Source organism: Echeneis naucrates, chromosome 12, assembly GCF_900963305.1.
Source record: "Echeneis naucrates chromosome 12, fEcheNa1.1, whole genome shotgun sequence".
In the NCBI taxonomy this organism is placed as follows: Eukaryota; Metazoa; Chordata; class Actinopteri; order Carangiformes; family Echeneidae; genus Echeneis; species Echeneis naucrates.
In genome coordinates this window covers 10,571,923-10,585,545 of record NC_042522.1, presented here as the reverse complement: position 1 = coordinate 10,585,545, position 13,623 = coordinate 10,571,923, and the positions used below count along the sequence as shown (strand labels likewise).

At 41.9% G+C, this 13,623-nt stretch overlaps 2 protein-coding genes across 2 annotated transcripts; both read right to left on the bottom strand.

Moving 5' to 3' along the window:
- Positions 1-106: 106 nt before the first annotated feature.
- Positions 107-2,830, bottom strand: nfkbil1 (nuclear factor of kappa light polypeptide gene enhancer in B-cells inhibitor-like 1). Its single transcript, XM_029516182.1, has 4 exons — positions 2,448-2,830; positions 2,241-2,353; positions 1,059-1,170; positions 107-969 (listed from the first exon to the last, which is right to left on the bottom strand). The coding sequence occupies exons 1-4, from the start codon at positions 2,719-2,721 to the stop codon at positions 383-385; spliced, it is 1,086 nt and encodes a 361-aa protein (XP_029372042.1). The 5' UTR covers positions 2,722-2,830; the 3' UTR covers positions 107-382.
- A 4,571-nt stretch (positions 2,831-7,401) lies between these two features.
- Positions 7,402-9,513, bottom strand: LOC115052058 (apelin receptor B-like). The gene has a single exon (XM_029515951.1). The coding sequence runs from the start codon at positions 9,445-9,447 to the stop codon at positions 8,371-8,373; it is 1,077 nt and encodes a 358-aa protein (XP_029371811.1). The 5' UTR covers positions 9,448-9,513; the 3' UTR covers positions 7,402-8,370.
- Positions 9,514-13,623: the final 4,110 nt, after the last annotated feature.

Genomic DNA, 13,623 nt, shown 5'->3' with positions numbered 1-13,623 from the left:
ACTTTTATTTACAATCTTAACTGATTTTTTTTTTTTAATCGGTAACTTATATGTACAGACTGATGATTAACCCTCATAAATCAATCCACACAAATGTTACTCAGGTTTAGAGAAATCTGGATTATGTTAATTTATTTTTTCATGTCAAGCTAAAGCATTCTATAATAAATGAAGGGTCCAAGCGATTCAATGAATACCATCTATGATTTAGTACATTTACTCAATGTTGATTGGAAAGATAATGGAATCTGATCTTGGCGCGTGCGCGCACACACACAAATTCTTGCTGGAGGACATTGACATACAGACAGGGGGAACTAGGAATCAAGCCACAAACAAATACACTTTGCATGTCAAATTAAATTTAAATTATCTTGTGATTTCAAGTTCTAAGGCTCTGAGCCAGTCTGTTGAGCTCCTGTGACAGGGCTGTGACTGTATCCAGGATTCTCTGCCTGTCCTTCTCCTCTAACTGGGCCTCACATCTCTGAGCAAATTTGTCAGGATGCCATAGTGCTTGCTGTTTCCGGAGCATTTTCCTGAACACAGGCACATCCCTTCGGTCCACACCATGCAGCATCACATCCACCATCTCCTGCACTGTACCTCGAGGAGCTGGCCAGGGGATGTCACTGTAGCTGAGCTTTGTGCTGCCAGCTGAGGAGCCACCATAGAAGGTGGCTGCACACCTCTCATCATACCTGCGCTTTTTTCCCTGTCGAGTCTCTTCCTCTTTACGAGCTGCTCGAGCCAGATACTCTTCATGTTCCCTCCTCAGCTTTTCATGCAGCTCCTTGTGGCTTTTCGCTTCCTGCTCTCTCTCTTGTTTGCTCTTCTTTTTCCACCCAGAAGATGCAGCTGCGAGTCTTTGAGCTTCAGCATGCTTTTTATCAAAATATTCTTTCCTAATACGATCAGCCCAGTCCCCAAAATCTTCCTCATCGTCATCAACAGGAAGAAAATCATCAGCTGTGACACAAATATGGCAGTAATGTAATCAACACAGAGAGAAAGAAAACATATAAAACACATAATAATGCTATTAGTATAGGATTTACCATCATAGACTCCAAATGATTCAAAGAATTCATCTTCGCATTCACCAAACAGCTTCTCCAGCCACTCCTTCTCTGGGTCTCTTTCAGGAGGATGACTTGTGTTTTCAGCAGTCTGAAGAACAAAGAAAAGATTTTCCCACTCTTCTGAATCTTATTTGAGACTTTGCTCCATTCCTGCTTTATATTGTTGGATCATTACATTCTGGCTTGTTCATTGGACAAAAATAATATTTAACGATCTTAGCTTGGAGTCGTTTAGAAACCATGATGGACATGGACTTGTAATAAAGATTAGAATTGCAGTAGTTGCCATCCTATCCTGTAAATAAGTCAATAATGCTGGCATATTAGCTAATATTGATTTTTCCCCTTTAGTATAAACATTTTAATAATGATTTCCTAAATGTGGCCAAAGAACTGTGACCAAGAGATGTCCTGTACCACAACAATTAGACCCACAATTAGATGATGAATTACTACAGATATATAGTATCTCTTTGCTTTGTCCTGTTTCTGTCTGCTTAATGACAACTGATGTTCACATGATGATTAATGTGGAATCAAAATATTGACATTGGGTGAGGGTAGGGTGCACCTTTGACAGGTTGCCAGTCTGTCACAGGGCTGACATTCAGAGACAAACAACCATTCCCACTAACACATACGAGCAATTTACAGCCACCAGTTAGCCTCAGTGTTAGTGTCAGTGACTTTGGACTGTGGGAAGAAGCTGGAGTACCCGGAGGGAACACACAGAAGAACAGACAAGCTCCACATACAAAGGCCCCAAACCTGAGAAATGAACACATAACCTTTTTGCTGTGAGACTACATCAGCCATTTGATCCATTTCTTGATTTTATTGTAATTGAGTTGTGTATGTTTGATTTAATGTTATGGAGCACTTTGTAAACATGCATTTTGAAAGGTGCTGCATAAATAAAGCTTATTAACATTATTAGTTTTTTTTTTTTTTACATTTCATTTTGGTCGATTCTTTTATCCAAACCAATTTACAAGTATGAGACAAAACAACAAAGCTTCAGCACAGTAGGCTTTTAGTTACCTACAGCTTCAAAGTAGTTGTTTTAATTAATAGTGCTGACTGACAGAGAGATCATAAAGCCACAGTCTCAGTCTCACACAGACTCTGAGCAGTGTTTCCACTCACAGGTTACATTACCTTTGTGTGTTTCATCCACTTCAGCAGGTCTTCAGGTGTGACTCCGGCACTGTTGGCAGCGTCCATGGCCTCCGGGCAGCTCTTCTTCAGGGGCAGGACCAGGTCATCATACGCTGAAAGAAAATCAGCCACAAAAGATGAATAATAATAAAAAAAAAACAAAAGTTAACAGAATTAAACGGCAGCTACTTTCCCACTCCTTCTCACCGGCCTTCCCGTGTTTGAGAGCCCTGTTGACGGCTGTGTGCAGGGCCGTGTCTCCTTTGTGGTCCCTCCGGAGAACATCGGCTCCGCGCTTCAGCAGCAGCCGCAGGACGGCGTCCTCCCCCAGGCAGCAGGCCAGATGCAGCGGGCTCCTCTGCCTCCTGCCCTGGGAGAAGTTAACGTCCAGGTCCCGGTGCTTCCTCAGGTAAGCCTTCAGCTTCAGCAGGCTGCCCTCCTCCACGTACCTCCACACCCGCTTCTGTCTGTCGGACACCATACCGGGGGGGGGGCTGCTCCCTCCACCAGTCAGCTGTTTTCAGGGTTGTTGTTTTTCTTATTTAAAAGGCCCTCTGACGTCTCATTAGCAAAGAAGCTAACACAAGCTATTTCCGACCGTCGTCTTAATAAGTCCGATAACAACAACAGCCGGAAGGCGAAGGTTCCGGGTGAGGATGGTTCCGGTGCCGTCACTGGGTGTCAGTATTCATCATACCACCACTCACGAGAAAAGGACTTGAGGTCTAAAAAATATAAATATGGAGTATGAATGACTTTTAAAGATTTTACTTTGAATCTAATTTAGCGTAAAATAAAAAACAACAAAAAACCTAAGAGAATTTTAGCTTTTATATCTGGGGTATTTCATTGGTTACCAACAGCCCTGATATATAGTACACAATTTGGCATGTGAAGTCTGTCAACAATAAGAAAAGCTGCTGAACAAAGTAGTTGTAGTTGTTTTTTAACCTTTTACCAACCTATTTCTTCACTAACTGCAATGAAAGCATAGCTGTTGCTGTTTATGAACCTGTGTGTGTGTGTGTGTGTGTGTGTGTGTGTGTGTGTGTGTGTGTGTGTTTCATTATACCAAAATATAGTCCTGGGGACACCTAAAATAGTTGGAACCACCAAAGGGACAATTTTTTTTTTATTTTAATTAAAATTTTTTTGCACGCATGGATGTGTCTGGACAGTTCTTGTCAGTTTGATATTGTCACAAACATACATTCACAAATTATACATGAATGGTGTGCAGTTTAAAATGAAGGACGAGTTCTGAGATGGCTATGCAGACAACAGCCAGTCATTTAATAAAATATGACTACTAAGTTCTCAGAATATGCACAGCTTCCTACAGTGGTCCAGGCCAGATGCAGCACAATCCTCTGACACTTGTCTAGGAAGAAGGTCACATCCAGATCACCATGGGACTGCTCCAGCTCCAGCAAACAGTCCTCCTCCATCTACCTCCACACCCTCTCTTCATGATGACTCCTAAGCTTGTAACCACTTGGCCACCATAATAGTTATGTCACTAGGTGTCAGTATTGACTTCTCTATAAATCTGACGTGACTTGGTGAAGTAAATTTATATTTCTTCACACTGTAATTGACTCCCAGGCACATTGTTGCTGAACAGGATGCTGTGCGATGTGAAACAAACTCCTTTCTCGCCTTTGGCTGGTAGGACAGCCCCTTTATTTATCGTATGCATTCTGACTTACAGAAAATGGGTTTGCGACCACTGAGATGTTTTTCATACTTGTCAACTTATAATTGTCCAATTAATTAAAACCCAGCCTACTTTGTGGATTTCTGTGTTCCAGACTCCTTTCAACACACCACCTGTCAGGCAGATGCCACAATAAAGAATTCAGAAGTAAAGATTTACTCTGGAAGCTGAAAGCTATTTGATCTCATGTTTATTTTAAAGTTCTAATTCAAAAGATTTATTTCTGGCCCACTTTATGATTTATTTTTACTTGGACTGTGGGAGCAGAGTGCTTTTAGCTCAAATCGGCCTGAAAAGTTCTTCAAGATATTCTGCACAAAAATACTCAAAACCCCTGCCTTAATTTGACCAGTTTGCCTCTGGAAGCTGCAAAATGTAACTGAGTCCTTTCCAGTGAAAAGATAACCTTAACCATTCCTAAAACATTCCACAGGACGGCATCCTTTCCCTGGAAGCAGGCCAGGTGAAGGGAAGAAGCAACAATGGACAGGTGCTATCATTCCTGGAACATTTACTAAAGTTGACATTTTCCAATGTTCAATGAACCTAGAGCGAAGCTTCTGAGATCCACTGATGGCCTTAAGGTGGAAAGAGCTGAAGGATCTAAAGGGTCAACAAGCATCACATCCCAGGAACTGTCTTCAAAAGTTATTTCTCTGGAATTTTTAGAAAACATCATAGGAAAGTGCTCTCTACCTGTGGAGCCTATAGGGCCTACATCAGTGCAGCTGAGCCTCTTAACTGGCTTGGCCCTGCTGCACATGACAGTGCATCCATTTAGGCCTGAGAGAGGAAAGGATGCACAACAGAGAGAATAGAGAGCAGAATGAAGGGGAGCTTTGTGCGCTACGAGGAGGTTGATCAACTTTGAGACTCACATTGACTGAGATCCGGAGTCAAAGCTTGGCCACTTCCGCTCTTTTTTGCTGTCGGAAACGACGTGTCTCCACTAACTATGACTGCCTTGTGTGAATGCCTTTGAAAGGTCTGCTATCTCAGGAGTGACAGACAAGCAGTGAGACATCTGATTTCACACCTCAGGTGTTTCAGTCGCATGTCCATGACCTTTGTTGCTTATTTTAAATTGAAAATTGCATTTCGTTGACATTAACATTTTGCATTACTTTTGGACTTTTCAGAGGAGTGTGTGAAATTAGTATTCTTGTCTTCTGAGACCTGAGGTGGAGAATGCCTCTGTTGCAGAAAGCTCTAAAAGCAGAGATGCGTCTTAAAGACAGGATATCCCCAATCAGGAACCCTTACTTTTCCCAACCCTGTTCCTTTCCTGCCTGGCCCGCTGACTCCTATCCTGTCCGTGAGGTCTGTAATCTCTCCTGGGACAGTGCAGGGAGTAGCACTATGGGACCAGGTGGCAGGAAGCCAAGGGTCCTCCAAGACACTCTCGAGGTCACCATCTCATCCTTCCATCACGGTCAGACCAAGCCCAAAGTCCGGTCTTCATTGTTTAGACCGATTGGAAGAGTGTGCCCACACTTCCTCTGTGTATTTTCTGCTGAGCCTGGTCTATCTCTCTCGCTCTCATTTTCTAACACTTATCCTTAAGGTTCATAGAGACACATGGAGCCAATCCCAGCGAGGGTGGGGTGCACCCTGGACAGGTCGCCAGGATGGACAGAGGGGGACGAGCAACCACTCACATTCAGACTGCTTCTTTTGAGCAATTTTAGGGTGAGCAGTTAACCTGCTGCAGAACATGCAAGCTCCGTACAGAAAGGGCCCAGGCACCTAGTTTACTTACTTAGCTGGACATGTTTCAGACTCACAGTCTGCTTGTTTTAAAACGCACAAAGACATGGCCTATTTGCCATCCATTGATATTACAATGAATGGGATTAGCTGCGACTAACCATAGAAACTCTAGATTCATGACTCTGTCTTTCAGTTTCCATTGATTAACATGAACATTATCTGGTAAACAAACATCTCCCTGTCTAGTGAAAAATTAGGTTTCAAATGTTTCGTGGGTTATGAAGTTCTGGTTTATTGAGTATTTGATCATATAAAATTTTTTATTTTATTTAACTTTCTGTTTAATGAAAGGGTCGATTCAGGAAATAAAAAAAAAAAAAAAACAAAGCACAAAGAAAGATAGTTAATCATTGTATTGTATCCGGAGTTAAAATACTAATGATTTTAAAAGTGAACACATCTTAGATATCAGTGTAAGCAAGGTTCATACAAATGATACTATATATATTGCTATACAAAGTTGTGTACAAAATTTAAGAGCCCCCAGACCGATTCCATATTGCCCCTGCAGCAACCAGCCATGAAATTTAGCCTTTCTTAATGGAAATGTGCAGTTTTATTTATTTATTTATTTATTTATTTGTGAGCTGTTCTTGTAGTTGCTCATTTCTTGGTAGTGGAGAATGAACACTGGTTCTGCCGCTGGGATTTCAGCAACATTGTTTCTCGCCTTGGCAAAGTTCGTGCCATGAAATCTTCGTAACATGATCACATTAGGCCCATAAAACTTGAAAAGCCATGAGAAATAATCTATCCAGATTATGTTTCACAGTGGGCTTTGACTTTGATGCTGACAGGTGGAGGATAATGTGAAAATTCATATAAAGTGAAATAGCTGCCATAAGGAATGCTAACATGTACTGTATGCTGTTTCACCTATGATCATGGTTGTGCAGTCTCTTTTGAGCATATATTATTGGACACTGGTTTCTTAATTCATTGTTGGACCTCTCTCCCAGTTTTCCATGTTTTATTGAAATGCATTGGGACAACAGATTCTTTTAAACATTCAAATTTCAAAAATCTGTGTAACAGGGTTTCTTTCCTGCAGGTGTGACGTGACTGTTGCTGCAGCTGTTGCACAACTTTTTCTTCCTGCAATGATGAAATTTTCAGATTTCACCTGTCTGACATTTTTACATTTACCCAAATTGGCCTTATGTAGAGCTCTACAACTGATTTAGACCAAACCTCTCCAGCACTGGTATTACAGTGTATTCCCAACGCTAACCAAGGATTAGCCCAATCCCTCTATCTCCCTGCTGTCGCTTGCTGTATCTCATAAAAAGCTCATTACAGTCGGACATGGTTAATAAATGAATTCTAAGTTAAAGCTTAACAAACTGTTGTGCTGTTTTTTTTTCTAAAAACAACACATTTAACTTTTACAAGTGGGAGCATGATAGACTAATTTGTGATTCCACAGGGACGGGAAGCTAGACTGGAAATACATAATGACTTTAACTTGGACAAAGCCAAATGTCCTGCTCTTGATCCAATTTAGAAACTTTTGTAATGACTGATTGTTTGTGTGAGTGCAGTGTAAGAGGAGAAGAAGCAGACATGCTGGGTGAAGGAAATAGAAGTTGAGCATGCATTTCCTGCAAGACACATGCTTTGATTTTTAGCCCTGCAAAAAACAATGGCTGTTTGACCGATCCCCCCTCAACAATGCACCAACAGGAAGAAGCACATTCACTGGACAGGAGAAAATACATTCCAGCAAGAATAACAAACTACCACAATTAACAGAGAGACACTAGAGAGAGAATATTTTTCAAAGCACCTTGGTTTTCTTTTGCTTTTTATTAATAAAAAAATCATAGACATGAATTCAAAATGATGCATATTCACAAAATGCACACTCAGTAGACACACACAAATCCATTGCCTTACACTTTTATACACATAGACTCTAGCAGACTGTCAAAGCAGTCACCTTTTAATTGGGCCCTCCACTGGCCTTAAAACATTTGTCAGCTGCCATCTGTCTGTCTGGTAGCCCGCCCCCAAACACACACACACACACACACACACACACACACCACACACAGTATCCCCATATCTCCTTACAACACTCTTATCAGACTCCAACACTTCTCTCTGGCTAGCACACCCTTACTACACACAGAAACACACACAGACTTTTACACTGCTGGCTGAGTAGGAGAGCAGGATAGTCTGATAGACATCACATCTCAAGTGCTCACAAATGAAAACAAGAACAGAAGGGTCAAATGCATATGTAATACACTTCAGTGGGACTTGAAGACATTGTTTCACAGTTCACAGCTCAGGACTTTGCATTAAGTCCACAGGAGAAACAAGAGAGACACAAGTATGTCCTTTTGAAATACATTCCATCTTTTATACTTGGTCCCTTGAAGAAGCAGTTTGGTTTTGTTCCCCTGCCACTGAAACTAAGGCTGGAGTTGGTGTGTGGTCAAATCCACGAGCCCGAGCATTATCTTCAAACAAATGCATACAGTAGTCCATGGAGCCAGAGAGGGGCAAAGGGGAAACCCTCAAACAAATTTCAGAAGATCTGTGAGGGAGCACCCGGCACTGTGAAGTTCTTATTTAGCTGCATTATTCTTCATTGTTCACCTTTTCCCCAGTGTACCACTGGGCCCGCAGCTAATGTCACACCTTGGTAGCTAGAGACTGAGCCTCTGTCTTCTGAGAGGACAGCGAGCTGGCAGGGCTTGCATGCAAGGACTTTTTCAGGTTGAGTAGGCACAGACACTGGGATCTGAAGCGTAGATCGAAGAAGGCGTATAGAAAGGGGTTGAGGCAACTGTTGAGGTAGGCCAGGCAGGTGGCGTACGGGTGAGCCAGCAGCAGGAATCGCAAGAAGGAACAGGTATCAGGAAACACCTCCAGGTAGGAAAGAGCATCAGCACTCTTCAAAACATGGAAGGGCGTCCAGCAGGCGGCGAAGACCACTACGAGCGTGGTAATGATCTTCAAGAGCCTCCTCTTACGCTGGTCTTCTTTGCGCAGTGTGTTGAAGTGGCGGGTGACAGTGCAGCCAATAAAACCATAGCACACCATCATTGCCAAGAAAGGCAGAAGAAAGCCAAGAGCTGAAGACGAGATGCTGAGTCCAGCGATCCACAGGCTCTCCTGCCCTTTGTTCGTCACCACCAGGCTGAAGTCCATGGCACAGGATGTGCGGTTACTAGTTAGATCATATTTGGTGGTGCGGAAGATCAGAGTTGGGGCCGCCAGGAAACCGGACAGAAGCCAGATGGCTGTCAGCGAACTTTGCATGTGTCCACGAGTGCGCAGTTGGGTGCTGGACAGTGAGTGGACGATGGCCAAGTAGCGGTCGAAGCTCATGCAGGTGAGGCAGAAGACACTGGCATACATGTTGAGCAGAACCACGTAGCTGCTGATCTTACAAAGAGCCACTCCAAAGGGCCAGTGGTAGCCCATGGCTGTGTAAACAGCCCACAGAGGCAGAGTGACCACAAAGGTGAGGTCAGCTAAGGCCAGGTTGCCGATGTAGACGTCAGCAGCTCGCCGCTTACCCTGGGCTCTCCACACTGTGAAGATGACCACCCCATTCCCAGAGAGGCCGAGGATGAAAATCAGCATGTAGAGGACAGGGATAACCGAGTATGATGGTGTCCACTCAGAATAGTCACACATGGTGTAATTTTCCAGCTCTTCATAGTCATAATACTCATCAGGACGTTCAGTTGGCTCCATTTCCATTCCCGCTGCTTTTCCTGTCCTCTTTTTTTAAAGCGTTGTTGCAGATAGATCCACACTGGTTGAGAACACTCTGAGGTCTGTTGCTACATATGAAATCTGCTGCTCCTTATATACTCCCCTGGACTCATACCCTCCTCCCCTCCCACTCCCTCCTCCCCTCAGGCTCTGTGGAACATGCCCTGTCACTGGCTACACTCAGTGAGGGCTGGGTCACTTTCATATATAAATATGTGTATATATATATGATAATATATTTGTATATGTATATTTGTCTTTCCACAAATATAATTTCATGATAATTTTAAGTTCAGGGCAGGAAAATTTATCAGAAATGTTTGAACAATTTGGGTTAGGGTTAGGGTTAGTGTCAAGTGTCAAGTCTGGGCATGACAAGTTTCATCAAGTTGTCAGTTTTAATGTTAATTGAGAGTCGTTGAGGTAATAAAGCACTGAGCTGCAACTCAATAGCCAATGTTATTTACATTTCTATGAGTGTTGCTATCATGTCTGTACATGCACGGAAAACACTGACAGGCACAAAATAATGTTTGAATTTATTTTAAATCAACCTGAGGTTTGACAAACAAACTTAAACCTTAAACTTAAAGCGCAAAAATAACTAGTTTTAATACAAAAGCATTTTCCATTTACATCAATTTAATCTTCTTAAATTAAACTGACAAGGTTAAAAAATAATTAGGTGAAAACTTTTTTCTTTTTTTCTTTTTTTTTTTTTTTACCAAACTGTATTTTCAGAATAATGTGTATATATTTATCATAACCTACAACATAAATGTAGGTATCATCATCATCTTTTCATAACAAACTTTGAACAAGCCCAACAAACAAAGTTGTTAAAGTTGTTAAAGAGAAATAATTTTAATACAGAAAAATGTCAATTTGTCATTAAAATACATTTTTTTTTTATATATACATTGACACGGATACCCAGATATAATACATGTCATAAACTGCCGGTCAAGTGTTGTTTACCACTTACCACTTAGTTTCAGAGGATACCGAATTCATCCGTTCTTAATTTTGGGGAATGACTAAGTGAAAGAATATAGACTCTTGGACTTGAATGTATATAATGAATTGTAACAACAAATAACAATAAAATGACTCTCACATCTCTAAAACTGCTTTAGGGGAAGGAAAATGTGGGGGATTTGTTCCTTTGTCTCGTCTCTTGGGTGTCTTTGTTGGCCCAGGTGGGATGCCTCACTCTCCAGCCTGCTCTGTCTCTCAGCAGAGTGGCAGCGGTGGCGCCAGGGCACCGACTTTAGACACAACTTCTGTATCACTCAACAATCTTTTCCTCCTCCATCCCCTTCCTCCACCCCTCCATCTCCCTGCTCCCCCCTTCACTACTCATCTCCCTCTTCCTCGGATTATGAAGACCAAAACTGATTTCCGCTTCTTCTGCTTTTACCAACGTCATTTACTCTCAGAGCCCAGTGTATTGTTGCCAGTTGTTGTGATGAGAGGTTGTGGCATTTGATAACCAAAACTGCTGTGATTGTGTTTGTGCGCCTCCACCCGAAAACTCTGCTTAATTGTCTGTCCAGCTCTTTGTCCATCCGGCTCGGCTCTATGGTGCAGGACGTTGGGCAGAACAGGAAAAAAGCCAAGTGAAGTGAATCAAAGCATGCTTCCTATTTGCACTCTGCTGGGACTGAAGTCTGTTTTTAGCTGTGTTCGTTGACAGGGATGTGAATATACAGATAAATAAAACAACAGGCCTTGATGAGTGCATCAATCCACCCACTCGCTTTTCCCAAAATCCCCTAATCATGACAAATGTGGCAAAAAAAAAAAAAAAAAAAAAAGCTATAAATTTCCTTTTGAAAACAAGGCACTGTGGACAGAAAAATGACTATTTTTAACCAGATGATGATTTATTTTCTATGTCTCAAGACTCTGCATCATAATTTAATGCGTTCTCCCTCCAACATTTGTTCCTGTTTTAACCTTTATTGTGTGAGTTCTGGTTGGCCTGATCCTCACCCTCTTTGCAAAACATCCATCCTTCAGTCGCATACCAGAGACCCTGTTTCCACAACACTTAGCCCATGTTTGCCATCTTTGCTCCCCACCTGTGCCTCAAATCAATTGTTGTTGTTCTCATGTGTGGCCCTGTGCAGTAAACCACACACCCTGAAGACGCCAACACACTCTTTGTGCTCTCATTTATCCACACTAACCCTTCAGTTAGCTGTCATCCATCAGCACAGAGTCAGGACGAGTATTGCTTCTTAAAATACACAAAAAAAAAAACCAAAACAGAAATTACTTTAAACTGGGATGAGCCTCAGGGATGTATATGTGTTTTATTTAATTTTATTCTTTGATTTTCATTTATGTTATATTTTATATTTTCCTAGCATGTTATGTTTAGCATTTTTATTGATTTATTGTTGTCTTTTTATATATTTGGTAGCCATCCCATAAAGAAACACTGTTCCTGTTTGCCTGTACTGCACTGTGGTCACAGAGAAAATGCCAGTAAAGCCTGATTTGATTTGATTTGACAGACCCACATTCAGTGACAGTCTGTCTGCAGAGACGCAGAGTGACCCTTTGATCTTTTATCATGACCTTATGTGTTTGCATGTTTATGAGCCTGTTTTCGCTGATACTGGCTGTGCCAAAAGAGCATAAGGTGTGTGTTCTTGTTATTTAGGTGTGCATGAGACTTAGTGGGGGTCTCGGCAGTTGTTTGATGTGTGTGTTAAGCTGTTGCAGACCACATGCATGGGCCCCTCTGTGCTGAGACAGCTGGTTACTTGAGGGTTTATTTGCGATCTGACGAAGTCTGAGTCAGACCCGAGGGTGTCTGACAATTCTTGATATTACATGTTTAAACCAAACACTTGATTGAAAGTCAACAATGACAATGATGAATCGGCCCTCGGGCAAATACTCAGCCTTCAGAAGCGGTTGTTTTTCTGATCTGAACTTTTATTTATGTGAATGCTGTCAAAAGTGACACTGTAAGCACAGCTGGAAAGCCTCAACATTTGGTTGATGTTACTGTCTGCTCCTCCCCGCTATCCTCCCTTCGTTCTTTTCAGCAGGGACGACACAGTGATTGACACCAGCTTGTTAGACACAAAGACCACAAGGATGGGAGATGTTTACGCCCTTTCCTCGCTGTTCCTGTCACGAATAATGTGTAAATTCAAGTTTCACAGCCATCTCCGTGGCTGGAAGCAGTTTTTATTCTAGCTGTAAATGCTAACACAACTAGGAGGCCAGTTGTCTCCATGAGGAAAAATGTTTCTGCCTGAATTGAGGAAAATGTTGGAGATTTGATGGGACGATTGTGGGCCAGAAAGGGACAGGGTGTGGTGTGACTTATTGTGTCCACTGAAAAACTCAACCAAGTCAGGTTAAATGTGCTGAAGTCGCTTGGTGAACTCACAACTACAGAAAAATGTTAAAGTTAGCAAGCTCATTTAATGCAGCCGCATATTAATATCAATCTGGAATTTGCTAACAATAAAAGCTAGTGGTCATACCAGATCCAGCAGGGCAGTGCTTCTTCTTTCACAAGCTACAGTTTCTTTTTCAGACAGGATTTATGATGTGACAGTGAGAACACAGATTTGGATACCTGATACTATTACTCATCTTTAATTATAGATTCACACGTTATTATTGTTCAGAGTATTTGGGGGGGCGTGTCCACATGTTACTGATAGACTGTCTGATGGTTATTCTTGTATCTATATGATAACAGCACACTTTTCTGCCCTCCTCGTGCATAAATTGCTAAATATTTTCATGACCTTACAGTCACTGAAGAGCCCAGTGCAGTGGAGTCATGCAGACCAGAATAACAGCTACTCTGAGTGAGGAGCCAGGGATGTCTAATTTCAGTCTTCTGTTTGTTGGTGAGTTGACCGGGAGACTCTGTTGATATAAATCTTCCTGCTTTGAGTATGTTGTTGTCCTCTGAGCCAGAAGTGGCTGAACTGAAATATTTATCAAATATGAATGTGAAGAGAAGAGAGGGAAATCCCGAACAATTTTCACAAAAAGTTATTAATAGCGGAGACTTGCACTGAAGGTCAGCAGTGAAAATAAAGAGTTAGAGAATGGCCGGGTGCCTCTTTGTCTCCTACACAGAGCAGATGAGGAGAGTTAAAATCACAAAGAACAAAGATGATT